This window comes from Mesoplodon mirus, assembly GCF_964341445.2.
Source record: "Mesoplodon mirus genome assembly, chromosome: 3".
Classification (NCBI taxonomy): domain Eukaryota; kingdom Metazoa; phylum Chordata; class Mammalia; order Artiodactyla; family Ziphiidae; genus Mesoplodon; species Mesoplodon mirus.
The window spans coordinates 58,898,352-58,926,293 of NC_138978.1; the positions used below are offsets into that span (position 1 = coordinate 58,898,352).

Sequence of the window (27,942 nt, forward strand, 5' to 3'; positions counted from 1 at the left end):
TCATTAGTGGTCATTTTTCCCACCAAATTTTATTCAAGCATCCATTAGTAGGAGCAAAGTGAATTTGAAAGTACTCCTGTCTCTACATAGGAGCTTAAATGAGGCCGAGCTACAGCACACTTGCCTCTCCTTGTCTGAAAGGACAAGTCAGTCCAGCCTTGCAAGGGAGCTCTAGGATTTGCGCTTTTCATGAGTCTGAGATCCTAGTCACCTCCAACCAAGAGCAAAGAAAGCGTTCGTTGGGAATAGAATGAGTAAACCAGATTCTGTATGGGCTGTGTTATGTGGATTTATAATTGGCATTTAAAGTAGTCAATTCTCGGAACAGTCATTTCAAAACCAACTGTATATTTTAAAATGCATTTCAAACCCAAACAGAAATAAGTTGTGTATTCTTACGCCGTGTCCCAGCTTGTATCCATTAACTTAAATAAGCAAAAGAGGACGAGGGGTAGGTACTGTTTCAAATGGACTATTTTCTGATCCCTTCATTAGCTCCATAATTTTCTGTTACATTCATTAATCTCCCTCGATCAGAAAGGAAAATAAAAATTAGAAAATGTCATCTTTTGCTAGAGCCATTTTCTACTGCCCCATCTTCATGTCTTTCCTTCACTCATCAAATATTTTTCTATGTGGAGTAGAAGTCAGAGAGCAGAAAATAATGTAGGCCAAGTCGCTGTCCCCAGGAACTTTCATTTTCTGTATTAGAACTTCTTTCTTGATTTTTCCAGGTGCAAGACACTTCCTTCATTCTCTGTATTGTGGTGATACAACCGGAAATACCTGTCAAACAACTGAAGAACCTCAACACTGTCCCCAGCAGCAAGCTGCTGTACCACCGGCTGGACCTCCTGGGCCAGCCTAGTGCTTGCCTCCACTTCAAACAGCTGGCCACGCTAGGTAAAGCCCTGGTGCTTCTCAGCTTCCTTTGTGGTCTTCCTCATAGCAGCTCACCATGAGTATCAGTTTGAATTAAGATGTTGAATACCTGCAGTGCCAGTGTGGGGAGGCAAATGTAAAAACAATTTGAGGCCTTGCCTGGTATCAGGTTCTCCATCAGACCCTGAGATGAAGATTTGTGCGTTGGTGATTTGTTAAGGATGAACTCTCAGAAGAAACTAGTGAGGAAGTGAAGGAGACAGGATAAGGAAGGAGGAGAAAGCAAGCAAGAGTTTGATTTTAAGTGACATTCCAGCCTCAGCCTAATCAGGGGCTTTGGAGTGTAAATTACATCACAGAGTTTGCCCAGACTCAAGAAAGGGAGCTGGACTTTTGTATTCCTTAGTCACTTTCAGCTTTCTGCTAGTGCTGGACAAAGGTTTTAGCAGCCCAAACAATGTCCATCAAAGAGAGTGACAGGTATGGCCCACTAGAGGCAAGCACACAGATAATAGGGATGCAAGGCAGGAGGTGGAGAAATGCTAAAGGGTCTAAGGGTAGCATACCTATATATCTATATAGCATATCTGTATCTATCACAGGTCTCTGCTTGAAAAGAGCTCAGGAGATAGGCAAATAATTCAAAGGAAGCAAAAGGGAATTTACATGTGTTCTGTGCCCGGTACTGTACATTCATCATCTGAGTTGAACTATTACAGATGAGGATGTTTGAGTTTATTGAAATACATAACTTTCCCACAGTAACACAGAAAGTAGCAAGGCTGAGATGTGGTTCATGCTTCTCCCATGCCTGATTTGCCCCTTTTATTGCATGCTGCCATGTGCAAGGCACATACTAGGCATCCATGGTGTATGTTGTCAGCACATCACAGTGTAGTCACAGTACTTTAAAACAGGTATTCTCTTTTTCACTGTTGAAAATACTTAGGGTTCAAAAAGTGAATAAGAATCATTAGACAACTGGAAAACTGAATAGAGGGGGCACAGGTGGGAAGAGGATCAAAGATACAAGTCACCAGTCTCTAGGTTCCAAATGAGAGCAGTTGTGTTTGGGTTTCTCTTTTGAATTCCATCCTATAGATTTTCTGCCTGGATATGAGATCAAAAGAGTAGGCAGCCTAAGTAGTCTCATCTATGACACACTCCAGTGGTGTGGACAACTTGGAGAGGGCCAGGGATGGCAACTTGGATTTTACATTGTTTGTTGGATGTAATTTAGGTTTGTGAGGAGGGGGGTGCCTTCTGTTTCTATACAAAAGAGTATGTATGTCCTTTAATTCATTTTTTTTTTCTTGAGGTATGCGGGCCTCTCACTGTTGTGGCCTCTCCCATTGCAGAGCACAGGCTCCGGATGCGCAGGCTCAGTGGCCATAGCTCACGGGACCAGCCGCTCCGCGGCATGTGGGATCTTCCCAGACCGGGGCATGAACCCGCGTCCCCTGCATTGGCAGGTGGACTCTCAACCACTGCGCCACCAGGGAAGCCCTTTAATTCATATTTTTAAGAAATGCTTACAGAGAACTACCCTGGTAGTGCAGTGATTAAGAATCCACCTGCCAACGCAGGGGACACAGGTTTGAGCCCTGGTCTGGGAAGATCCCACATGCGGCGGAGCAACTAAGCCCATGAGCCATAACTACTGAGCCTGCGTGCCATGACTACTGAAGCCTGCGAGCCTAGAGCCCGCGCTCCTCAACAAGAGAAGCCACCGCAATGAGAAGCCCATGCACTGCAACGAAGAGTGGCCCCTGCTCACCGCAACTAGAGAAAGCCCACATGTAGCAACAAAGACCCAATGCAACCAAAAAGAAAAAAAATAGTTGTCTTTAAAAACAAAAAAAAATGCTTACAAGAAAGCTAAGATGTGCGTGATTCCCTTAGCCGCTGTGGGAACAAGCTAAACACTACACTACTGCTGGTGCAAATGAGGTCACTAGTTTTATTTTTTTATTCTTTTTAAAAAAATTTTTATTGAAGTATAGTTAATTTACAAGGTTATTCTTTTTAAATTTGAGACAGTGAAGTGCAGCAGTTGTTCTTGATGAGAAAAAAGCTCAAGCCTAGATTTTTTATTTCCTTTGGATAATCGCTCATAGCTACACTATCCAATATGGTAGGCACTAGCCACATGTGGCTTTTGAGCACTTAAAACGTGACTAGTCCAAGTTGAGATTTACTTTAAGTATAAAATACATGCTTAATTTTTTGTATTGATTACACGTTAAAGTGATAATGTTTTGGATATATTGGCGTCTATAAAATATACTAGTAAAATTAATTTAACCTCTTTGGTTTTGCTTTTCTTCATGTGGCTACTGGAAAATTTGATATTACAGTTGGGGATTGCCTTGTATTTCAGCTGGACAGTGCTGCCTCACAGAGATGCCCAGAAAACGTAGAGCTTTATCAACTCCCATACTTTACATAGGACTAGTGGGCTGATCCTGGGGCACACAGACAGACCTTATGCCGGTGTCTGACTTTCAATGGGTGCTCTTTCCACTGTACCACCCAACTTCACTTTGGCCGTAGAACTCCCCCAGGACAGTGTATGGAGAAGTCACCAAGGGAAGTTTAGTAACAGTTGGTAATGAAAATGAAGCAGGATAATTGAAATATTTTTTAAAAGAAATGGAAAATAAGGGAAACAATGGCAAATAAGTGGTTTCCATCTAATTTCATTGATGATGGGGATTTTGAGGCAAGGTATTAAATGTACATCAGAGCTCCCTTCAAGAGGGCTGAAGGAGGGGACATTGTCTTTCTTGGTACACAAAGAGGCAAAGAGGAATTTTAAAAGAGTATATCATCCAGTGCAATTAAGTACACAAGTATGTATATAAGTACTATGTATCTTATGTAAATTAGAGCTATGTGTCTAGCTCCTGGCCATAAAGCTTTGGGTCCTATATATTGGTTTTTTCTCTCCTTCAATCCATGTCACTACAGGAAAGGCCCATTTCCCAAGTTGTCTCTCTTTCCCTTCCTCTGGCCCAACTCTTTTGTCCCTGAGACATTTCTTATATTATCGTGTTGTTCCAGTATTGTTGTTTTCCTCTTTTTTCTTTATCCTTGTCTCTCCAATTGGGTCCTAAGCTCTTTGAGTTCCAGGACAGTCCTCTCTCTCTGGCACATCCTTGCACGGAGGACCCCATGAGCATATACACATGAATTCACTGCTAGGCAACCTAACTTTTTTAAGCCTCTGGCTTTCTTCTCCTTGATATGCATATAATAATAACTCCCAAGCTATACCATGATGATAGGAAAGTTAAAGGAGACATAGCATTACTGGAAGCATTGTCTCCTGGTAAAGGAAGACTAGGTAATTCTGACCCATCCTGCTGGGTTCAACCAAAAATCCTGGATGGAGCCTTTTTTAAATCTTTTGAAAAGTATCAGAGAACTAACCTAATCGGTAGTGGACCTAAGTCTAGGAGAATATAAGAACCCAGAGAAGGAAGCTAACCCCTAAAGCTGCTTTTACAGTGCACATATTTATCAATACAGAAGGAACAACTGTGAAATTGTGCTTTAGGTAGCTGCTCAGGGCTAGGAAGAGAGGCCAGAATCAAATCCAAGGTTCTCAAAAGGTGAAGGCTCACGGGGAAACTCCTCCCTTTCACACACACATACATGCTTTTAGCAGAGGTCCCAAAGGACTACATCTTTAGGGTAAAGGTGAATTGGAACTAAATCAGCCCTTGACATGGGATTCCTGTCATCTGAGTTGTCTAAGGAACCTCAGGCATTCACTCATCGTGGAGTTGTTGAATACCAAAGCCTCCCAGTATAGCACTTAGGCCAGTATCCTGTCTCCTTATTGGGAACTGTTTCCATCTTATCATCTCCTGCCTCATCTTGGTGTGCAGCACAAGATGCAATATCCTTTCTAGAGGAAGATATTCCCATCCTGTTAAGCCTCAGCATTTCCTACAAATTTGTTAAGTACAGTGTCCAGTCAGAGATAACCAGGCCACAAGAAAACAAAACACTGTGAGTGAGAACTAACAAAGGGATAGAAAAAGACCCACAGATTTAAATGAGATAGGACATGTGATAATGCTTTCTAACGTTTTTAAAAATATACGATTAAAGAGTAAAATTTCAGAGACAGAGATGTAGTGTTTTTGTTTCAAAATGTAATTCATTGCAAGGATTTCTGTTGTAAATAGAGAACTGGGCTTTTCCTCTTAGATAAGACCAGCAATTAAATATGTGTATATTAACGACTCCGTTTCCATAGATTTTGTTTATGCCATGTTTGGCTGTCCCCGTCTGTGAGAAGAATTTTTTTAGTTGATTTTTGCGTCGACTCCACTCTTCCATTTTTCCTTCTTCCTCGATAATTATACTAATATGAACAATAAGAGTTAACACTTACAGAAGCACTTGAGTTGTGCAAGCTCTGTTCTAAATACTTTACATTTATTAAATCATTTGCTTTGCGTATATTAACTAATATGATACCATAACTCTATAAGGTCGGCGCTGCTATTTCCCCCACTTTGCAGATGATAAAAACATCACATGTATTACAACTTGCCCAACATCACACAGCCAGGAACTGGTGGAGCCCAGGCTCAACCCAGTCTGGCTCCATGTCATATGCTGCCTCCTCGACCCTAATAAGTGTAGGATATTATACGTAGACCTAAGATATGTTGACTATTTGTCATTCTCAGCTCTTGTATCTCTTTAGGTTCACTCAGGACTGTAAGCTCCCTGCAGGGAGAGGATCTGACTTTTTTCTTTCCCAGCTCCTTCCAGTGTGGAGTTCTTTGCTTCCCTTAGGGAGGACTTTAAGCCACCACAGCCGACAGATGGGCAGAGCCTTAGCCATGCTTTTGTTTGGGCCTGAGATGCAGGCTCCGTGTTCTCAGGCCTGCTTTGTTTGCTTCTCTCTCAGAAAGTCCAACCGTCATGCTGTCTGCTGGCAGCTTTTCCTCCCCCTATGAGCACCTCAGCCAGCCGGAGACAAAGCGCATGGTGGAGCACTACACAGCCTATCTCAGCGACAACACCCGCCTCATTGCTAACCCGGGGCTCAAAGTGAGTGCTGTCCCGGGGCTGCATTTCTGCTGCACCCCTCCACAGGCCTGGGAGGGGGTTCTGGTAGGGAACCTTTGAAGTGGGAAGCCGAGCTCTGGATCTGTGCCTCTCAGCTGGAGAGCCAGAAAGGCAGAGTGTGTGGCCCAGGGGAGGCTGGCCGGCGAGGACCCTGATGGATTAAGAAGCCCTATGGGCCAGATGAAGAATCTTTTTCAGGCCTTAGATGCACTAGGGGCTTTCTAGGTAGGGGGGTGTGAGTTAGAGACCAGTGAAACTTTCCAGCCCCATTTTTCCCAGGGGAATGAAGTAAAGTGCCCCTACTGTCTGTTGAGATAAATATGATGCAGTTTAAGAAGCAGAGGTTTAGGGGGTGTGTGTACACGTGTTTGTATGTGTGTCTGCGTGTGTATTTAATGCTGCATTATAGGATCTTTCCTCTTAAACACAGAAAGCCTAGCTAGGATGAACAATTAAGTAAATCACACGTCCACTGGCTATATTTCAGGAAGCTTTTGTTTCACCAAGTTTGGCTGTATCCATCTGCTGTGGAAAGATTTTTAAGAAGTAATTGGGCTTGGCTTCTCTGCAAGAGAGCTTTGGGAAGCTCTGCCAGCAGGCCTCTCTCTTTTCATGTGAGTCTTAAAGGATCCCTGCTATGTCTTCCTTTGTTTCCCAGTTCTCTGTCAGAAATGAAGTAATGGCTACCAGCCACGTCACAGATGAATGGATGACACAAATGGAAATGAGTAGCCTGAACACTTACATTGTCCGCCGTTACATAGCAACGCCCAATGGCGTCCTCAGAATTTATCCTGGTTCCCTCATGGACAAAGCATTTGATCCCACTAGGAGACAATGGTGAGTTTTAGGGGCTTCCATTATCAAAGGTTTCCCCCCCACCAAGTCCCGAAGAGACGTGATAAGTACACACAATAAAGCAAATTCAGGCGGTCATATTTAAAGAAGATACTTTTTATGACAGTGAAAATATGTTTTTGAATCATTTTTTAAATGTAATGTTAACAAAAGCTTTGTGGGCTTCCTCTGTCTACAATGCTTTTATCTCTTCATTGATATTTTGAGACTGAAATACTTTATACTTGGCCATTTCAATTCCTAGTGGTTTGATTCCCATCTTGTATGCAGTGTGTCCCCAGTGGGTATACTTAATGTCACTGCGTGTGATTATGGCATCAAATGACAGCTCATATGTGACCTATGAAAAATGAACACACGTAAGCTGAAAAACACTTTTTTACTTCTGGGATTTATTTTTACTCTGATTTTCAAAAGCAAAAACTAGTCAGGTGGTATAGCAGGAGGGCAACCTGGGCATGAAAACAGAATTTCTAGTCTTGTGCTGCTTAGTAACTGAGTCACTCATGAGTGGCCGCTAGTTTTACTGCCTGTTCCCCCACCTTTACCAATCCTGGGGACATTTCTAGGTGCCCAGTTGTATTTGTTTCTACTTGATTTGTTAATTTTTGTTTTAGCCTCTAAAACATCTCTACTATAGACCTTATTAAAAGCTCACATATATGCTGAGTTCAGCACCTTTTTTTTTTTTTCTTTTTTTTTTTTTTTTTTTTTGCGGTACGCAGGCCTCTCACTGCTGCGGCCTCTCCCGTTACGGAGCACAGGCTCCGGACGCGCAGGCTCAGCGGCCATGGCTCATGGGCCCAGCCGCTCCGCAGCATGTGGGATCTTCCCAGACCAGGGCATGAACCCGCGTCCCCTGCATCGGCAGGCAGACTCTCAACCACTGCGCCACCAGGGAAGCCCCTCAGCATCTTTTTTAAAGAGAATTTCATATTTTTCTTGACCCCTTGTTGCTGATGCTACAGTCAGACATAAAAGGGAGGAATCCTTTTGAACTTGAATGTAACATAAGCACAATTTATAGTATTTTTTTAGGGTTACGAGCTCACTTTTCTTCGAAATGTGCAAAGTTGTTGTTCATACCCTCAAGTAATGACTTTCTTTGGTCTCCATTAGGTATCTCCACGCAGTAGCTAATCCAGGTTTGATTTCTTTGACTGGACCTTACTTAGACGTTGGAGGAGCTGGCTATGTAGTGACCATCAGTCATACAATTCATTCATCCAGGTAATATTTCAATTAATTTTTACTCATTTCTTAAACACATTAAGGATACTTTGAAAATCTGAATAGAATAGTAGACACCAAGAATTAGTGGCAAAAGTATGACCTTTGTTGTGGGCAAGCTGGGGTTTGAATATTCTCTAGCTGTGCCATCTTGGATACCCTGACCTTCCTCCTGATGTCTGTAAAATGGGGATAATACTTACCTCACACGATTATCGTGTGATTGAGTCAGTCAAAAGCACTTAGCCCTGTTAGTGGCCGTGAGGGTGCTTACGAAAAAGAAAAAGAAAGATGTTAGATTCAGTAAAGCAGTTCCTAGAAATGCCAGTCATAAACCAATCAAAGAAATAGCACCAAGAGCCTGACAATTATTATTATCAGAGAGTGTTTTCCCAAGAACAGAGTAGTTTTAGTGAAGAAAAAAATGTATCAAGACTTGAGATTGTTTCCTTTTGTATTTGGGTCTCGTTAGAATTATATAGGAGTTTGTTGTTATGGTTTTGTTACTGTTTTTACTTTGTCCTTGCTCTCTCTTGAGGAATGAAAAGGCATTTTGAAAATTGATTTTCCAGGCATGCTATAAAATGTCAGTATTTCTGTAAATATATTTAGGGTGCTTTACATTTCAAGCTTTTGAGGTTTCAGTATTTAAGCTACAAATGTCAGTGAAATGTTGGGTAGAGAGGCAAGTCCAAACACATTGTTTTAATCCCTTCATTATACAAATCGCTATTTTTCCCTAGCAACCAATAAAGACCATATTTTGACTGGTATCTGTAATGATGCCTTAAAATTTATGGGAGACAGATTTTCTTGCTTAACTTTAGGCTTTTCACAGTGCTCATTATATATCAAATGGCTGACATTCAGTAGAATTCTTCTAACTCTAGTACGTTGGAATCAAGAATTGGGAAGCAGTGCTGTGTGGAATTTCAATATCATGACCTGTGTCTCCATGGCAGGCAGGGCCCTGCTGCCAGCCAAATATTGATGTCTTTTCAGGACATGGTATCTGTTTGGCTCCATCACATATAAACAAGTAAACATTCTTTTAGAACAGACCTTTTCAATGTTTTCATTAACAGGCCATCTGTAAGGCTTACACCTTACTATTGACTGAATTGTCTGAAAGTCAATGACAAAAAGTTGTCATTTCTCCCATATATTCTAATCAATTGAGAAAAAGTAAACAAACGTGGTTTCTTTGAGGGGGCAGAAGTCACCTTGTTCTTTGATGACAAGGACATGGACCGGAATTGGACTCTTAAAGATGTTGCTGGGGGAGCAGGGAGAGAATGCCTACCTACCTGTGTGTGTCTTACTTAGGCTTTGACATTCCACCCGGCTTCTCCCATCTGCCACTCATTATCAAGAGCCATTAGCTTTTCCTTCTACACAGTATTCTTTTTATTGGGCGGGGGGGAAGGAGGTCACAGAGAGGTACAGATTTTTATGCTCGTATACATGTTTTTATTAGAATTTGGATGGGTGGAAGAATTTTCATTTCATTTATTTATAAATATTTATGGTGTCAGCCCAAATGACACATGATGGAAATATGATGGGCTTTCAACTTAGAAAAAACCTGGGTTCAATTCCCTCATTTGGTCACTGTTTATAGTGTATTTAGCCCACACAGGTTTAGCTATTCGAGTTTAACAAGAGTTAAATGGCCATTTAAATCCTGTCCATTAGTCACTCAGTGAGAGTATATTTCAGGAATAAGTATCTGCTCTTGCCTTGATCAATATGCAGTCCCATGGACTTGATCATTTGAACATTTTCCTTAGCTGAGCGTGTTTTTATTATTTAAAGCCATCTATTTCATTCACCGTAGTTTAGAATGCAAGTCAGTTAACGCTTCTGGTTTTCAACCAAAGCAGCTATAGCTTTAATGGGTATATTCATAGGTGGGATCTGCTGAGGTACTTTTTCCAAATGACTACCAGTGATTTTGGTCTCATGTGACAACTTGAGAACCTGCCCTCCTCCTAAGATGTGATTCCACTCTGAAAAAGCGGATGTGTCATTTACTGTCTGTATGACTATTAACAAGTTCCTTTCTGCCTTGGTTTCCTCACCTGTGAAAGAAGTATATTAGGGCCTATCTGAAATGATTATTTAGAGATTACTGTAAATAATATACGTGAGGCTCCTAGAACAGCGTATGGCCCATGGTCAGGGCTCAATAAATGTTAAATACTTTTATTATTATTATGTTCCATGACTCTCTGAGCCTCATATGGAAAACAGAGGTAACAATGCCCAAATTGAACTAACATAATGAAAATTAAAGATAATGCATGTAAAATGCTTAGCACTATACTTGCCAATGTCAAATCCCCAATAAATGGTAGTTATTTTTATTATCATGCTTTAAATTTCTTGCATTTTAATGGGTCAGAAGAGGGAACTTAAGCTCACATTCAACTTGTTGTGAAGCACCCTAATTCTCCCTTGGTTTTCAGAAGCGGTTGGGCTGAGAACTTGAGGACAGGTTTTTTCAGTGCTCACTTATCAGTTAAACAGTTTCTTTCATCAGCATTACTAGTGGCCTGAGAATCTAGGTATGCATTCTTTGGAGGATGATAATGTGGTAGTGATGATGAAGTACAGTCAATGATTAAGGGACTGGTTAGACAAGTCTTTGGCAGTGAAAATCTCACCAAAGCGCTGCAAACAGCATGGACCGTTGTGCTGAGAAATGTAGGCTTAGTTTGATTTTTCTATGGTATTCTTTATGGGTTGCTATGGTAACCATGTACATTTTTTAAATGCAGGTGAAAATATGAATGCTAGACTTCCATGGGCAATATATAATATATGCTTTTACTTCAGCACATTTATCATCAACAGGGGCAGATGGCAGTCATACAGGGGAATTTTAGAAACAAAATCAACTTGTCCCACAAAAGCTGAATTGGATTTTTCACTGAGGCAGCTGTAGTATTGTAGAAAGAACCAGATTTAGTCTCTAAACCATAAATAAAAGGTGATCAATCTTTAAGTCTTTTAACCATTCTAAACCTAATTTTTCATTTATAAAATAGGAACTATAATTCCTTTCTGATGTCTTCACAGGAAATTAAGTAGATGGTTTAAAATTGCTTGGAAACTCTTGAGTACCATGCAGATCTAAGGAGGCAGAAACCCTATTGGTTAGGAATATATGCTTTGGAGTTGAAGGCACTGAGTTTAAATCCCTGCTTCTACTAGTTATTCACTGTGTGACTTTAGCCAAATACTTAATCTCCCCAAGCTTCAGTTTTCTGGAAATAATGCCTCATAAGGTTTCTGTGAGAAATCACTGAAGTGATATATTCAGATGCCTACCAGAATGCCTATAAATTGTGAACATTCAGTAAATGGAAGCCATTACTATTATCATAATGATGGCTATTGTTTAGACTCATCACTCTTTCCTGAACAAGCAAGAGAAGTTTAGACTTCTTCTGACTAATACTAAAGCAAAATATTCTTTTCTACAATGCACAAATCCCGTAAGGTAACTGAGTCTTGGAGTTCTTCCATGGGAGAATTTAAGTTACTTAAGTAATAATAGGGGCTCTTATTGAGGCAATAACCTCTCAAAGGCAGTCCCACAACATGGTCTTCCCCCATCCCATGCCAAAAACAGCTTTGACAGCAAAGCTCTGATAGAAATTTCATTATGGGTCATGGTCCTTTTTCCTTGTTGTTTGTTTGTTTGTTTGTTCTGGTTTTTTTTTTTGATGGGGGTGGTGAGTGGTGAGTTGAGTTAATATGTTAGTATCAGTGTTGTTAGTAACTAGTTGTCTACATAGCAAAGCTAATTTCACTCCCAAGTTTTGATTTTCCCAAAGAGGACTTTACTTTGGGAAGTTTCTTCTGAGCTGTTATTAACCCATTTTCAGATAAGAAAACTGAGGCTTAGATAGGTTAAGTAGCATCCCAGGAGCCCCATAGATAGAAATCAACCAGGCCAAATTTTGACCCAGATCTGATTGATTCCAGAGCTAAAAGGCTAGCAAGCATCATGTTGTATTGCCCAACTTTCTCTTCCTTGGTGCTTCTATTTTTGAGAGTAGCATTTTAGAATGGAGACAGAACTGGCCTATGAACCAGGAGAGTCTCATTCTAGAATGTGAGCTGGGTTTTGAGTACAGCCAACTTTAGTGTTATAGAAAGAAAACAAAACGTTGCTTTCACTAAGTTTTGTATGACCTAAAACTAATTAACCTTTGAGAGCTCTATAAAATGAGATGTATAGATTAATAACTATAGATTTATCATGATCTATAAAATGAAGGAAATAACCAAGGACATCACTCAGCCTCCTTGTCTAAAGTTTCATTGTTAGAGACTGGTGGTTGCCAAGGGGGAGGGGTTTGGGGGAGGGATGGAGTGGGAGGTTGGGGTGAGCAGATGTAAGCTTTTATATATAGCATGGATAAACAACAGGGTCTTACTGTATAGCACAGAGAACTATATTCAGTATCCTATGATAAACCATAATGGAACAGAATATTAAAGAAAGTATGTATAAATATGTATAACTGAATCACTTTGCTGTACAGAGGAAATTAACAACACTGTAAATCAACTATACCTCAATTAGAAAAAAAAAATTGAAGGAGAAATAAAGGTTCCTTGTTGGAAGGAACCTAACAGCCACACATTAAACCTCCCAGCTGATGCCTATCCCCCCACCACCCCCATATTCTTGACAAAGAATAATCCCACCATTGTCTGAACATCTATAGTTAGAACTAGCCATATTCCACAGCTGCCCATGTTTTGGGCTAGTCTTACTTGGGAAGTCCTACCTTTAATCTTACATTTTTCTCTTCTCAAATCTCCATGTTATGGTAAGTTAGTCATTTAGTTAATTGTTTCTCCAAGGGTGGAAAGTGCGGAGAACAGGAGTCATGTGTTTCTGATACCATACAATGTCCTTATGAGTGAACATAGCTTTTGCCTTTAAATAAGACACACCTCTTATTCTCACTGATCATTTTCACATGAAGTACACAGCTGTCTTCCGGGCATACTGTGGCTGTGATGGGCATTGACTTCACGCTTCGATACTTCTACAAGGTTCTGATGGACTTATTACCAGTTTGTAACCAAGATGGTGGCAACAAAATAAGGTGAGCCCTTCAGGGACCCCATATCCTATCTAGCTGCAAAATACAAAGAAAAAGATGTCAGGTATCTCCAGTTTAATGCCAAGCACATTGTCATAGTCAGCGTCAGAAACTGAGTCCGTTGCCTGGGTGTTCTATTCAGGAGGTTTTTGTTCTTTTATTTTTCTAAGATGCATGCTGTTTATGACTTAGATGGACAGATTTGGCTTCTAACAAGAAGAGTCACTGTGGCACAGAATTCTCCAAAAGCTCTTGTTTCTCTAGGAGTCAGTAATTAGAGGTTTCCCATATCTTGGGTGCTAGAAAGACCAGAGGGTACTCTTGGGTGGTACTTTTGATGTGAACTTAGTTATTAAACCAAAGTCTTTGTGAGATTTTCAGATGCTTAGACTGTTCCTTTGTACATTTCCCCAGAAAGAGGCTCATGGAACCAAAAGTCTTTGCCACCTGAATTTCAAAAGAGCATGTCTGATCAAAGCAAGGGCATTCTCTTGATTTAATACAGGCCACTTTTTCTTTCTTTCTTTTTTTTTTTTTTTTGTAGTACGCGGGCCTCTCACTGTTGTGGCCTCTCCCGTTGCAGAGCATAGGCTCTGGATGCGCAGGCTCAGTGGCCATGGCCCCGCTCCGCGGCATGTGGGATCCTCCCAGACCCGGGCACGAACCTGTGTCCCCTGCATCGGGAGGCGGACTCTCAACCCGTGTCCCCTGCATCAGCAGGCGGACTCTCAACCACTGTGCCACCAGGGAAGCCCCCAGGCCACTTTTAAAAATAGCTTTATTTCCAACTCATGACCCATGCTTCATATCACTGCTAAATTTCACATGGGCCCTTAATGGGGAAATGCAGGATTCACAGCAAACTGTTATGACGAATGGAAAGTAAAATAGCGCAGAATATAGACTTGATTAAAGCAGTTCTAACTTCACTTATTTAGTGTTTCCATCAAATATATTTTTGCATGTCCTCTGAACGTTGTATTTTAGGTATGTTTGTCATTGAAAGAGGAAATTGTATGGTTTACCTAAAATTTGTGCCTGTAAATACCCAAGACTGCTTCTTTCGGAATCTCCCTCCCCAGAAAAAAGAAAAAAATGTCCCACTTTATACATTCTTGCAAAAGATCTTCGAGCCCATCTTACTTAGTCTGGGTGGTCACATTCTGTACGAAGTATGTAGGTGACCTCAGAGTCAGGTGTAACTCTCTCGCCTTAAACCGTATGCCAGGTAATCCAGCGCCTTGAGAATTAAGTGTCTGTCACCTGACTGCCAGCCTTCCTTCATTTCGTCCATGAATATTTACTGAGAACCTGATAAATGCAATTTGTGTCAGGACTAGCAAGATAGATGCTCTCCAGAAGCATAGAACAGCAGCTTCTGTGAATGAGGAATGTCATTGTCTTGGCACAGGTGCTTCATAATGGAGGACAGGGGTTATCTGGTGGCACATCCAACCCTCATTGACCCCAAAGGACACGCACCCGTGGAACAGCAGCACATCACCCACAAGGTATTTGTCACGAAGCTAGAGCCCAGTTCTCCACCGGGCTGCGGCTCACTAACCACATGGCATCTGTCTTGTGTTCTGCTTGGCCTCGGTAGGAGCCCCTGGTAGCAAATGACATCCTGAACCACCCCAACTTTGTAAAGAAGAACCTGTGCAACAGCTTCAGTGACAGAACAGTCCAGAGGTTTTATAAATTCAACACGAGCCTAGTGGTAAGTTGATTCCTCAACGCTCTCTTCTCCCATCCGGCTATGGAATTGCAATGGAGTCATGGTTTGTGTCTGAATGTTAGCTATTACCGGCTGTTTCATTGCCTGGGAATTAGAGTGATAGGACATGACAGACCTTAGTCCAACTCCCCAGTCTGATGGTTGTGGGATATAAAGCCCTGAATGGAGAAGTGAGTGTTTTAAGGTTTCACAGTTGGTATTTTGCTTTGGTTTTGTTTGTTTAAAGACATACCCAATCTAAGCCCTTTGAAATGTCTGCTGAAGTCTGTTCCCACACTCTTGTATAAATATATGTGGCACCATGTGGTCCTTTCTTCCTGTCTTCTAGAGATTACTCAGTCTCCCTAAATTCTTAAAGCCAAATTAGGTTAGTTCTTGGTCATCCACCCTGTTAGATGAGAGCTCTTATGTAGATCATCCAAAAATAATTCCTTTTTTTCTTTTTTAAGCTTAGAATACTCTCTTGTGATTTGAGATGCTACAGATTTACCTGGGTATGGTTAGAGATCTTAAGGATATACTTATTAATTTGTAAATAATCCTAGCTGAGAGAGAATGGGTCATGACAGAACCAACATTCAAAAAGTTATTCACAAGAAGTAAATGTATTCACAAATCATTACATGTATTATTAAAAAGATAATCATAAAGATGTATTGAGTTAGTACACCTGAAACAAACACAACATTGTAAATTAACTGTACCCTAATAAAAATTTTTTTAAATAAATAAAATAAAATTAGCTTGAAGTCAGAAACAAAAGAGGTTAAATGAAAATCCTGAACTTAAGTCTCAGAAAAAGTGATTGTAAAAACAATTGTGTAGGGTTCTAGAAGAGGTTTTTGTTTTGTTTTGTTTGGGGCTTTTTTTTCTGCAGTACGCGGGCCTCTCACTGCTGTGGCCTCTCCCGTTGCGGAGCACGGGCTCCAGACTTGCAAGCTCAGAGGCCATGGCTCACGGGCCCAGCCACTCCGCGGCATGTGGGATCTTCCCGGACCGGGACACAAACCCGTGTCACCTGCATCGGCAGGCGGACCCTCATCCACTGTGCCACCAGGGAAGCCCTAGAAGAGTTTTAAGAATGAATATATTAATAGGATAGTGTGTTCAAAGCAAGGGAAGTCATTATTACTCTGTTCAACCCCCATACCCATTCTGATGAGCACTTTCTGTAAAGGTGACATTGACAAACATGCGTGTAATCGGAGGGAGGCTGTCAGGTAAGGTTGTCATATGAAAGTCTGCCTTACTCTGTGTTATCTTCTGTCATTTGTACAATGATTTCCTGAGTCTTCAGCAGAGAAGCTAGGATATTCCAGTAGAAATTTTTCAGACTTGCAAATTTTAGTGGAGTATGAATTAGAATAAATTCTTAATGGCCCAAGTTATTCCATAATGGAATTGGAACATTCCTGGTTATTGGAGCTAACAGGCTGATAAGCCTATGTTATTGCTTATATTGTGAAGGTGGGCATCTTCCAGGCAGTAAAGAATTCGTCTAGACCTCTAAGAAACCATTCAGTGCCATGATTCTCAGGGTTAGGCTTATCCTCACCATGCACACATAAGGGATAACTGGCATGGAAACCAACATGGGCTTAAATAATTGGCCTACTGCATATGACACGTGCAGAGAAAATGACCATACTCAACTTTACAATGCTGCTTTAGAATCTTTGGCCTTCAAATATTGTAGACATTTCATGAAGCCACCTATCACATTTTCTTGTTATAGAACGAAGGAAAGGATGCTTGCTTTAGTTGGATTGAACTCTTTTCATCAGTTGGTTGAAGGGTTGTTTTCAGGATGGTAGAGCTGAATCTTTGCATTGTTGTCTGTCACTTCTGACAACTCTGTTGTCTATAGGGGGATTTGACGAACCTTGTGCACGGCAGTCACTGTTCTAAATACAGACTGGCGAGGATCCCAGGAACCAATGCGTTTGTCGGCATCGTCAACGAAACGTGTGACTCTCTTGCCTTCTGTGCTTGTAGCATGGTGGACCGGCTCTGTCTCAACTGTCACCGGTAAAAATGGGACAGGTCGTATTCTCTGTTTTCCACACTACTGAATATTTTAACTGTTGCCAACTGCAAAATAAACATGAAGTGTTCAGGTGTGTCCTAGAGGAAGGGAAACTCCTGGTTACAAAAGCATTTAGAGCTGTGTTGTTTGCAGCATCCTTGTCCAAAGAACAATGGATTGAGGTCAACTGTGTATTTAAACCTTTAGGGATAGCTTTTACTGTCGCTTTTAACTATGGTGTCTTTATTTCATTTCCCTAGGTGCATGTACAATATATAGTTTATCAACCCGCTGCATAGTAACTTTCTTTTTCCTTTTCAGAATGGAACAAAATGAATGTGAATGTCCTTGTGAGTGCCCTCTAGAGGTCAATGAGTGCACTGGCAACCTCACCAATGCAGAGAACAGGTAAATTTAAAATGTGTGTGTGTGTGCATATTTATAATGGCAGTCTTGTTTATAGATTTGTTTCGAGTTGGAAGTATAAGAAGGTGATTCATTCTGATGATGGAACTGTTCAGTGAGCCAGTTTTCAAACTCCATAGTGTCTTAAAGTGAAGCCCACTTTCAGGTTTGAATATAAATGCTAAAAAGTTTTTGAGTATATGTGCTATTTACAAAAATATGAGACTGTTACAAGCATTAACTAAGTGCCTAACATGTGTCAGATACTGTATGTCCAGTAAGTCACTTAGTTTTCTTTCTTTTTTTTTCTTTATTTTTGGTTACGTTGGGTCTTCGTTGCTACGTGTGGGCTTTTCTCTAGTTGTGGTGAGCGGGGGCTACTCTTCATTTCGGTGCATGGGCTTCTCATTGCAGTGGCTTCTCTTGTTGCAGAGAACAGGCTCTAGGCGCCCAGGCTTCAGGAGTTGTGGCTCAAGGGCTCTAGAGTGCAGGCTCAGTAGTTGTGGCACATGGGCTTAGTTGCTCTGCGGCATGTGGGATCTTCCTGGACCAGGACTCGAACCTGTGTCCCCTGCATTGGCAGACAGATTCTTAACCACTGCGCCACCAGGGAGGCCCTGTCACTTAGTTTTCAAATTAACCCTTTGATAAACATGTAGGAACATTTCACACACACAGATGCTCACACATAATATAGCATTATTTATCTCAGTGACAGATTTTCAGGCCAGATTGGCCCAAGGTTTCATAGAGCTAAGTGACAAAACCAGGATTCAAACCCAGATCTGTTTGACACTGTCAGGGGCCAAGGGCATGATGAGTTTGGAATATGGATGGTATTGGTCCTAACCTTCAGACTTGCTCCTACGTAGAAACCCAAGCTGTGAAGTACACCAGGAGCCAGTGACGTACACGGCTATTGACCCTGGCCTGCAGGATGCTCTTCACCAGTGTGTCAACAGCAGGTGCAGTCAGAGGATGGAGAGTGGGTAAGCAGTGCCTGGTGCTGATTTCACATCAACATCATAGCTGCAGGAGCAGAACCTAGTAAAGAACAGGGACCAACAGCCTCGTTGAGCTTTTCCAGATGGTATTTATCATCCCCATTCTTGATGTTTTAAAAAGATGTACCAGTTTTTCAGATCTAGAACTGATTTTGATATGCCTTTTATCTATCAGGTTTAATGTTATTTGGTTTCCACTTGTTACAGGTATTTGGCACATGTACCATATCTTAGTAGCCTCATCTGTGGATGGAAAAGTTATTCTTGAAATAAGAGGAGTAAGAGAGGAAATGACATGAAGAAGCAAGGGCAAGGGGGCAGGAACTCATGGGTTCTAGAAACAGAACCCAGCTCTATGTGTGGTACATTGAAGCTCATCAATTGTTTCTTAGAAAGCAGATATGCTTTACAGTCGTGTTGAGAACTGAAAGCCACATGCTCCCTGCTCCCTCCCCCTCCTCCCTAGGGTGTTTGGGACTAAACAGCTGCAAGCTGCCATTTGATTCAACAAAGTTAGTGGGTAAAAGGGGCAGCCAGTTTTACTTTCAGTATGTATTTTAGCAAAGGAATGGTAGGGCATCAGATAGATTAATTCGGTGTGTTATGCAGTAACCCAAAGCCTATTAAGCTTGAGAAACACTGTGTCAGAATGCACTCAACATGTTAAAAGTTATAAGAAATTGGCAGCAAAGAAATCTGTTTAACTTATCCACTGTTTCCCCAACTTGTTTGATCAATTTTTCCTTCCTTCCTTTTTCTTTCTTTCTTTATTTATTTTTTATTTTTTTTTTTTTTTTGCTGTATGCGGGCCTCTCACTGTTGTGGCCTCTCCCTTTGCGGAGCACAGGCTCTGGACGCGCAGGCTCAGCGGCCATGGCTCATGGGCCCAGCCGCTCCGCGGCATGTGGGATCTTCCTGGACCGGGGCACGAACCCGTGTCCCCTGTGTCAGCAGGCGGACTCTCAACCACTGCACCACCAGGGAGGCCCCCTTTTTCTTTTTTTTTTTAATGACCATATACCTGGGGGGTGTTAGGCCGAAGTCTAACAAACCTTGGGGCCATGTGGTCTTTTAAGATGATTTTGAGTGACCCTGCACTAATCCATGATGTGTGGACTTCATGGCTTGATTCACAGAGAGTGGTTCTATTTCTCTCATCTCCAAGCTGTTGAGGGATATTAGACAGCTTTCCCGTGGCAGGTATGGCTGTTCTCCTTTTATAAGGAAAGGAAACTCAGGCTCAAGGAGTTATAGCACTAGTGAGTCATGGAACCCCTGAGAGCTATCTGATGCCCAAGTCCATGTGCTCTCCCCTGCATGACACCGCTTTCTGGAACATTCAGCGTTGTCTTTCTGGCAGGGACTGCTTTGGTGTGCTGGATTGTGAATGGTGCATGGTAGACAGCGATGGCAAGACCCACCTGGACAAATCCTACTGTGCGCCCCAGAAAGAATGCTTCGGGGGGATCGTTGGAGCCAAAAGCCCCTATGTTGATGACATGGGAGCAATAGGTATGTTTTTGGGGAACCCAGAATAATTTGATTCTTGAAAACATATTTTCTTGCCTCTATACTAGGACAAAGATCTTAAAATAATTCTCTACCCTACTTCCCTGATTTCTTGGCCAGTAGTTTTTCGTTGCAAAACCAAGGCAAATAATTACTTTCAAAGCTGGCTAGCTATACTGTGCAGAGTAAGCAGCCATCTTTCCTGCCAAATTTTGCAAGCCTGGAATTCATTCCCATTAAGCTTGTTCTGAGAAATATCAGGCCTGATTTCTGAGCAGCTGAACTGTGGGGTTGTGTGAATGTGAATGCCAGCTGTCAGAAGCATAGGGCTGGCGATGGGCAGAGTGACCCGTGCATTTCGCTTTCCTGCTGCTACCTTCCCTCACAACTTGTGAAGGCAGAAATCTTACGGCTACAAATTAGTATTTAGGTCCTTGAGGTCGGCAAAAGCCAGAGCTATCCAGTGCAGTGGGGGGTGGCTTGGGGTGGGGGACAGGGACATTTTTGGGAGGAACACCACTGGGATTAGGCCCCAAGACCTCAAAAATACTACCTGCATACCCACCCTGAGATCTTCTCAGTGTCTTTCTGGAATTACCACAAGCTCCTCAAGCTTAGTTGGCAAGTGAAAAGATACTTAAGCCTTTAGTTAATGCCTTTTTTGACATCTCCCCACATTAGCCTGTCTGTGGAAGAAAAGCTTTTCCTATGTGAGGAAGGCTTCTGAGCTCTAGTAGGACTACCGGACCAGGTTAGGACACGGTTGAAGTGACCTTGCTCCAAGAAGTCACTTTATGTGCCCACCTGCAGTTTCTTGTCTGAAAAGTGCAAATAGTGTCTTAAAGGGAACCCAATATGCTTTGAAATTTGATCCTTTTTGGAGGTCACGTGACTGAGCCACTGAACTAAATGACACCATGTAGAGTAAATATGTGCTGAGAGACCCACGTTGCCCTGCCTCACCTCTGTATTAAGAGTAGTGCAGGGCTTCCCTGGTGGCGCAGTGGTTGAGAGTCCGCCTGCCGACGCAGGGGACGCGGGTTCGTGCCCCGGTCCGGGAAGATCCCACATGCCGCGGAGCGGCTGGGCCCGTGAGCCATGGCCGCTGAGCCTGCGCGTCCGGAGCCTGTGCTCCGCGACGGGAGAGGCCACAACAGTGAGAGGCCCGCGTACCGCAAAAAAAAAAAAAAAAAGAAAGAGTAGTGCACAGCCCAGGGCTGGGCCCTTAGACTGGGCACTGCATGTGTAAGGGATCCTCAGCCACTCGCTTATTTCACAAGTCCTTGCCAATTGTGTGCTCTGCAAGCAAGCAACATTTCATCCGAGAACCAGAAATTAAAGGAAGCCCTGTCCCCACATCCTGGTGGGTCTTCTTTAAGGGATTCAAAGCTTAAAGCAGCCGTTCTTACGTATCTTCACTAAACCCCTTCCCACTGCATTCCTTCCCATCTCACCCCTGTCCCCATCTCCTGCTACACTTGGGAAATCTTTATGAAGGACATCTGTTTGTTTATATTTTAATGAAGGTGATGAGGTTGTCACATTGAACATGATTAAAAGTGCCCCTGTGGGTCCAGTGGCTGGAGGCATCATGGGCTGCATCATGGTCTTGGTCCTGGCCGTGTATGCATACCGTCATCAGATTCATCGCCGGAGTCATCAGCATATGTCTCCTCTTGCTGCCCAAGGTGAGCTCGAAAGGAATCCCAAAGCTCCCCCAGGAGGCAGCAGCCTCCCAGGGTTGTTCCAAGGGGAGAAGGACAGTAACCAGTTGTAAGCCTTTAAGCGACTGTTAAGACCAGTGCTACATTTCCTGCTACCGTGGTGTAGATTCGGAGGTCCCCAAAGCCTGCTTCCCTCCTTTAGTTCACAGCTCATTCTTTAGGGCCTAAATCCTGCAAGCCCCATTTGATTCCCCAGAAAATCCCTAGATTATCTCTCTCCTTACACAAGCGTGAGCCCGCCATAGCTTGCCTCTGGAATAAGCCAGTCAGGGGAGCTGGGATGCTGAGTGGGAAATGTTGTTCTTCACTAAGCTCAGATATGCTGCCTTTGCTGTTCCGAAAAGACGGGCAGACCAAAGATACCTCAGGTCACTACTGGCAAGAACATGAATCTGTTCTGTTGCAGCTATTATTATATTGTGTGAATGACCACACATTCAAAGGAATGGTCACATCTCTTAAAGCAGGATAAGGACTGTCCAACCTGGGTAAGGACGTGAAGTCAGATACAAAATGATTAATTGGTAATTATGGCTTCCATATCAAGAGTTAAATGTGGTATCTGTGCTCGTTTGCAAGGAACAAAACCATTTAATGACCATCCCCATCCTCCCTAAAAACCCCTTGGGATGTGTTACCCTGACCTTTGTGGAGATAAGGCTCACTCATCATTTTTCCTGGACTTGGTCAGGAGCCTGGCAGCAGTCATGATTAGTTGATGTTGGAATATTTCAGTGCGGTCGCAATCCTGTCGGGGGATCATGGATCGTGTTGTCTGATTTAGTAACTGAGCTGACCACAAAGCTCTTTCCTCTTGGTAAGGTTTGGTGTGACTGAGGATGACTGCCGTCCAGTGTAACCTTAGGCCTGGCCTTTTATAGGATTCTGTAGCGCCATTTTATCAGCACAGTCAGCCGTGGTTTTAGACCCCTTCCTTCCATTTCAGGTACTTGAGGAGAGGATTAAAGACCTGTTAGCCTCAATCAACATCTTTTCTCCTCTGTCTCCAGAAATCAATCTCAGGTGCCCCTCTGGATGATTCACCTCTTGTTCTCTCTTCTGATTCCTGCTCCCTCCTCCTTTAAAAAAAAAAAAAATGAGATGGGGCATCAGTTCATTGATGGAATGCTGTCATCCAGTCATCAAATGAACACTCTGCAGGGCATTAAAGTGGGTGATTTTGTTTGATTAAATAGTCATGTTTCTCTCTTTTGAATGATGGGTAGAAATGTCAGTGCGTATGTCCAACCTGGAGAATGACAGAGATGAAAGGGATGATGACGGCCATGAAGACAGAGGCATCAGTGAGTATCCAGGCTGCCTCCATGCAGAACGCGGCAGCAGGAGGCTAATCCAGAATAAATGTGCTTTCTCGTATTAAAGTTTAAGATGCTTTGGCATGATGGGGTTCTTTTTTTCCCCCATTTTCATTAGGAATAAGCATACGTATTTGCTTTGTTCTAGTACATCTCAAAAGATTTCAGGGTGTTCTTTGTTGCATTAAGTACTTTGGCCTAAAACACCTTACTCTTCCCTTTCTTTCTCCTCCTCATTACTTTCCAGTATAGCATTTTAGAAAGGGAGTCATCAGGTATGCATTTCTTTTAAATCCCTTAACTAATGTATACAACTCAGGGGGAAGAAAAAGAACATTTCTCTTATCAAAAGAGAGCTCCATGTGTGTTGAGATACTTTGGCCTTCAACTATACAGAGTATATCTCCTTGATGCATGTTGGAGATATGTCATTAGGGAGCTCTTGCTGTCCCAGTCCTAAAACCAACTCCCCTAATCCTCAGAATTCTTAAAAAATTACTCATTCTAGCTCTGCAAGGAATAACTCCCCCCATCATGTGAAAGAGCCTACTTAGCGCAAATGCGCTTGATACAATAAAGATACTGGCCTAAGAGTGACTAACCATCCTTGCCTTCCACAGTCAGCAATACTCGATTTATAGCCGCGGTCATCGAACGGCACGCACACAGTCCAGAAAGGAGGCGTCGCTACTGGGGTCGCTCGGGAACAGAAAGCGATCATGGTAAGGTCTGGCTTCCTGCGCTTGAGGCCCTGAGGACCCTGGTGCACTTATGGGCCAGTGCTCACAAGTTATTTATGCATAAATAACCCTTCTCTCTCTTTCCTGTTCCATGCTCAGGTAAATTATTTTGACATAGTTTTCCAAAAAGATACATTCCAACATGAAACTTTTATAAGAGCCCTAGGAGAGTTTGGCTTACGGCTCAGCATTCCCAAGCATATCTGAGATGACCTCTGAGCACACAGATTGCCTCCTGGGTTTTCTCCATGAATAAGCATTCAGATCATCTCAGTGGTACCTGCTTACCCATTCACTGAGAACTAGTGGTACCCCATTTGGTTCTCAGTGAATTGGCTTACTCATAGGTCCTGCTGCCCAGTGATGTTGGTTGGCAAACACCAGCATCGACAAGGGCTCTCTTGGCCACATACTCTCAGGGCCTGGCAAGAATCCATGCTGTCATCTGGCATCCCCTGCCCTGACCTCCTGCCTGGCCTGGAGCCCCAGGGAAGGCTTCACCAAAGAGACAACACTTACCCTGGGCCTTGAAGGATGATTAAAGAAAGACGAGGGACAAAGGATATTAGAGGCAAAGGGACTGGTGTGTACAAAGTCATGGAGGTGCCTAAAGTGCCTGTGAGGTGCTCGGGAAGGGTCGGGACTGAGTTGTGAAGAGACACTGGGTGCTAAGTGAGCTACCAATTATCAAGTCCACAGCTGTACCAACAGCATGGCCACCATGTACCTTCTCACCTTCCCAGTGCCCGTATGGCTTATTGTCACAGACAACAGCAGATGTGTCCTACTGTCTAGGCATACCTGCCACTGTTGCACAAAAATATAACAGAAGTGTACATCCTTTCCTGTAATTGTCAGATCTTTTTGTTTTTCATATAGCTGTTTAATTTTCCAGAAATCTTTCTTTTCTTCCCAGAATCAGGTCTTTTTTTAATGCATAAATAATACATTTATGCTTTTTTTATTCTGCTTTCTCCACATCTACCCTGAAAAAAAAAAAAATGTCTTCAAGCAGTGTGCTTCCACACCTGTGCTAAAAAATGCAGGAATAGATGTTCATCAAAGCAACCAATGTGGCCTTTTACACCACAGCCAGATATTCAAACTCCCTTTGGAAAACAGGAGAAGCCAAAGGTCTGATTTTTAAACTGGGGACTCTTAATTTGGGCTCTGAATGACATTGTTCCCACCAACTAAATAGAAACTTCTGGTTTCTATGGAGAGTCAAAGCAGAACTTAAATTTCTCAGTTTCTTTGACTTTCTGCCTTTTTTCCAGAAAAAACCTTTGAACCTGCATAAATTCATTCTGCCAGGCAGTTCTGTGTCTCTTCTCCTTTGAATAATAAAACAGGTTTGAGGCTACTAAAGTTCAACAGAAATAATTTCTTATTCAGCAGAAATACTGAGTTCTTTCTCTCTCTCTCTCCCTCTCCGTCTCTCTCTCCCTCTCCCCCACCTCCCCTTCTCTTTCCCCTGGTAGAAACTGCTTCAGTACAAAATTGGAATTCTGAGTGATGTTTCTAATGTTCCATTAGCCCTCCCATCATCTTAGTAAAAATGGCATATGAAGCAACAGCTGAGATAAAAGGAATAGTGCAGTGTCAGCACCCAAAAGCCAAGGAATCTAGCTAAGGGCTTGCTTTCTTTCATTTTTCACAATAATTGGATCCCTGTTAGCCCCAGAGTTTCTCATGCAGACAGAATGCAACGCCAGAAGACGTGGAAGACATTGACATTCCACGTAATTCCAAAGGCACCACAGAGTCAACAGCATTTAACCGAGTGTTGTCATATCCCTGAACCTGTATGGTGGGTCACTAAAAGTGGTGGCATCAAGCTAATGTCCCTGTGGTACCTAGAGGATAAACCATAGGTACCCATTAAACACGGAAATCGGGTCTAGTTCTTTTGTGGCACATGACTTGCTCAAGCGTGTGTTCTCTTATTTGGTGAAGGTATCAGGTGGGCATCTGCTGTTTGCTTGGCAGAGAGGAAGGAGTTGGGGAAGGGGGCGGGATGGGCCTTATTTCTGCCAGGCAGCGTGGTATAGAAGAGCTTATGAGATAGGTCAAGCAGGGCTTCCCTGGTGGCGCAGTGGTTGAGAGTCTGCCTGCCGATGCAGGGGACACGGGTTCGTGCCCCAGTCCGGGAGGATCCCACGTGCCGCGGAGCGGCTAGGCCCGTGAGCCATGGCCGCTGAGCCTGCGCATCCGGAGCCTGTGCTCCGCAACGGGAGAGGCCACAACAGTGAGAGGCCCGCGTACCGCAAATTTAAAAAAAATTAAAAAGATAGGTCAAGCAGAATTCACTTGGAATCCCACCTCTCCCCTTCTTTCCAGGTAGTGAGACCTTAGTGAAGCTACACGGACCTCAGTCTCCTAATAATTAAAACGGGATTAGAAATTCCTCCCTGGTACGGTTGTCGTGAGGATGAAGCGAGATAACACATGGCAGGCATGAGCTCAGAGCTGACCTCACCTCCATACCCACTCTGCCCTCAAGGAATTGATAATCCAGCAGGAAACTGTAAATGCATGCATGTATTCACAAGACTGATAAAAGGCTGAATTATGACAGCTTCCTTAAAGAAGTGGAACAAAGAAGAAGATGGGGAGAGAGTTCACTTTTATCTGCAAGTAAATCATGTAAGACCCTGGGGGGGAGAGGGGACACGCACAAAAGGAAGCCTCAAAAGAATAAAAGATACAAATATATAAGTATGGAACAGACCAGACTTTCATGGTATGGTTCAGAGTGGTGATATTCCCAGAATTAAAACTAAATGTTACCAAGCTAAACTTGGAGACTCCAGGCTGCATTTTTAACTAGAAATATTTCATGTGGCCAACAGAGTTTTGTATTTTAAAAGAACCTAATTTTTAATTTTTGTATCTTAAAAGAAAACTACTGAAAATAAGAATGGTTTCTGAAAAGTAGAATCATTTTTATCAACGTTCTAACACATGTAGAATGATTGTTTTCCAGCACTTGACTATTAACTGTTACACTCTGCTTTGCCCATTATTTCTCTTGAAAATATCATATTCTAACTAATCAATTGGCCTTTTTTTTTAAAGAAGATGTTGGGGGTAGGAGTTTATTAATTAATTAATTAATTTTTGCTGTGTTGCGTCTTCGTTTCTGTGCGAGGGCTTTCTCTAGTTGTGGCAAGCGGGGATCACTCTTCATCACGGTGCGCGGGCCTCTCACTATGGCAGCCTCTCTTGTTGCGGAGCACAGGCTCCAGACGCGCCGGCTCAGTAGTTGTGACTCACGGGCCTAGTAGCTCCGCGGCATGTGGGGTCATCCCAGACCAGGGTTCGAACCCGTGTCCCCTGCATTAGCAGGCAGATTCTCAACCACTGCGCCACCAGGGAAGCCCCAATTGGCTTATTTTTAAGTTAAAAACCACCAGTATGTATTTGTTCCTTGTGAGTCTGTGTTTTAGTTTCCATCTCATTAGAAACATTAAAAATGTACATTAAGCACCATTTTTTTCTTTGTAAAAGGGAATTTTTCCCCTAGCGAAGTAAATTCCAAAAGACTTAAAACGCAAATGCTGAACCTTGAAAATCTGGTCAAAAACTACGTAGTGCACCACGAAACCATTTTTAGAAGTGCAGAGATATTCTCCTGCAGTTACTCGCTGTGACCACAAAGGGGTGATGACCACAAAGGGGTGAGTGAGTCCCCAGAGGGACCTAACAGCCCTTGCCATCAAGAGGGTTTTCTTAAGAACCGTCAGATAAATACATTAGCAGAACGCCAAAGAGCAAAAGCCTAATTTGACTCTTCTATTCCTTATGGATGCCAGGCCTCCTTCCTGAAGCCTGTTTCTCCTTGAAATTGGCTTTGCAGGAATTTCTCTGCATGCACCTTTGGATAGTAAAGAAGTCTTTCTTTGAAAGTATTTGTAAATGTCCTCTGTGTCTTAAATGGTGCTGCTTCCTGCATGAGTCAGAGACCACGTCTGTCTTATGCATCACTGTGCCCAGCACTCCACAGAATTGCCTGGCGCTGAGTAAACACTCATTTAATTTGCTAACTGAGAGCACGTGTTTGGCTTTCTCCTGCTTCTCTGAAACATGCTACTCCCTCCCTCCAGATTTCCATGAATTACTGAGATAAGAGGAAGCCTGAGTAAGTTACAGAGGGGTTGAGCGGTAGTGTCCCACTGAGGAAATAAAACAGAATTGCCCCAGAGGGGTTCCCTTCGGAGGGGTCCCTGCTGGGATTCTCATCAGAAAGCACCAGGAGAAACGGGGCTGCCCCCGAGTTACCTTGGGAATGGC

General features: G+C 42.8%; 1 protein-coding gene across 1 annotated transcript in view; it reads left to right on the forward strand.

Moving 5' to 3' along the window:
* CACHD1 (cache domain containing 1) overlaps window positions 1-27,942 on the forward strand; it is a 218,511-nt gene that overhangs the window by 179,043 nt on the left and 11,526 nt on the right. Inside the window, exons 13-26 of the mRNA XM_082613088.1 lie at window positions 735-903; window positions 5,813-5,955; window positions 6,632-6,813; window positions 7,951-8,061; window positions 13,068-13,190; window positions 14,599-14,698; window positions 14,791-14,907; window positions 16,793-16,953; window positions 17,273-17,359; window positions 18,229-18,345; window positions 19,721-19,872; window positions 21,396-21,557; window positions 22,820-22,897; window positions 23,530-23,631. Of these exons, the coding sequence (XP_082469214.1) occupies window positions 735-903; window positions 5,813-5,955; window positions 6,632-6,813; window positions 7,951-8,061; window positions 13,068-13,190; window positions 14,599-14,698; window positions 14,791-14,907; window positions 16,793-16,953; window positions 17,273-17,359; window positions 18,229-18,345; window positions 19,721-19,872; window positions 21,396-21,557; window positions 22,820-22,897; window positions 23,530-23,631 (1,804 nt within the window). The remainder of the gene's footprint in view (window positions 1-734; window positions 904-5,812; window positions 5,956-6,631; window positions 6,814-7,950; window positions 8,062-13,067; window positions 13,191-14,598; window positions 14,699-14,790; window positions 14,908-16,792; window positions 16,954-17,272; window positions 17,360-18,228; window positions 18,346-19,720; window positions 19,873-21,395; window positions 21,558-22,819; window positions 22,898-23,529; window positions 23,632-27,942) is intronic.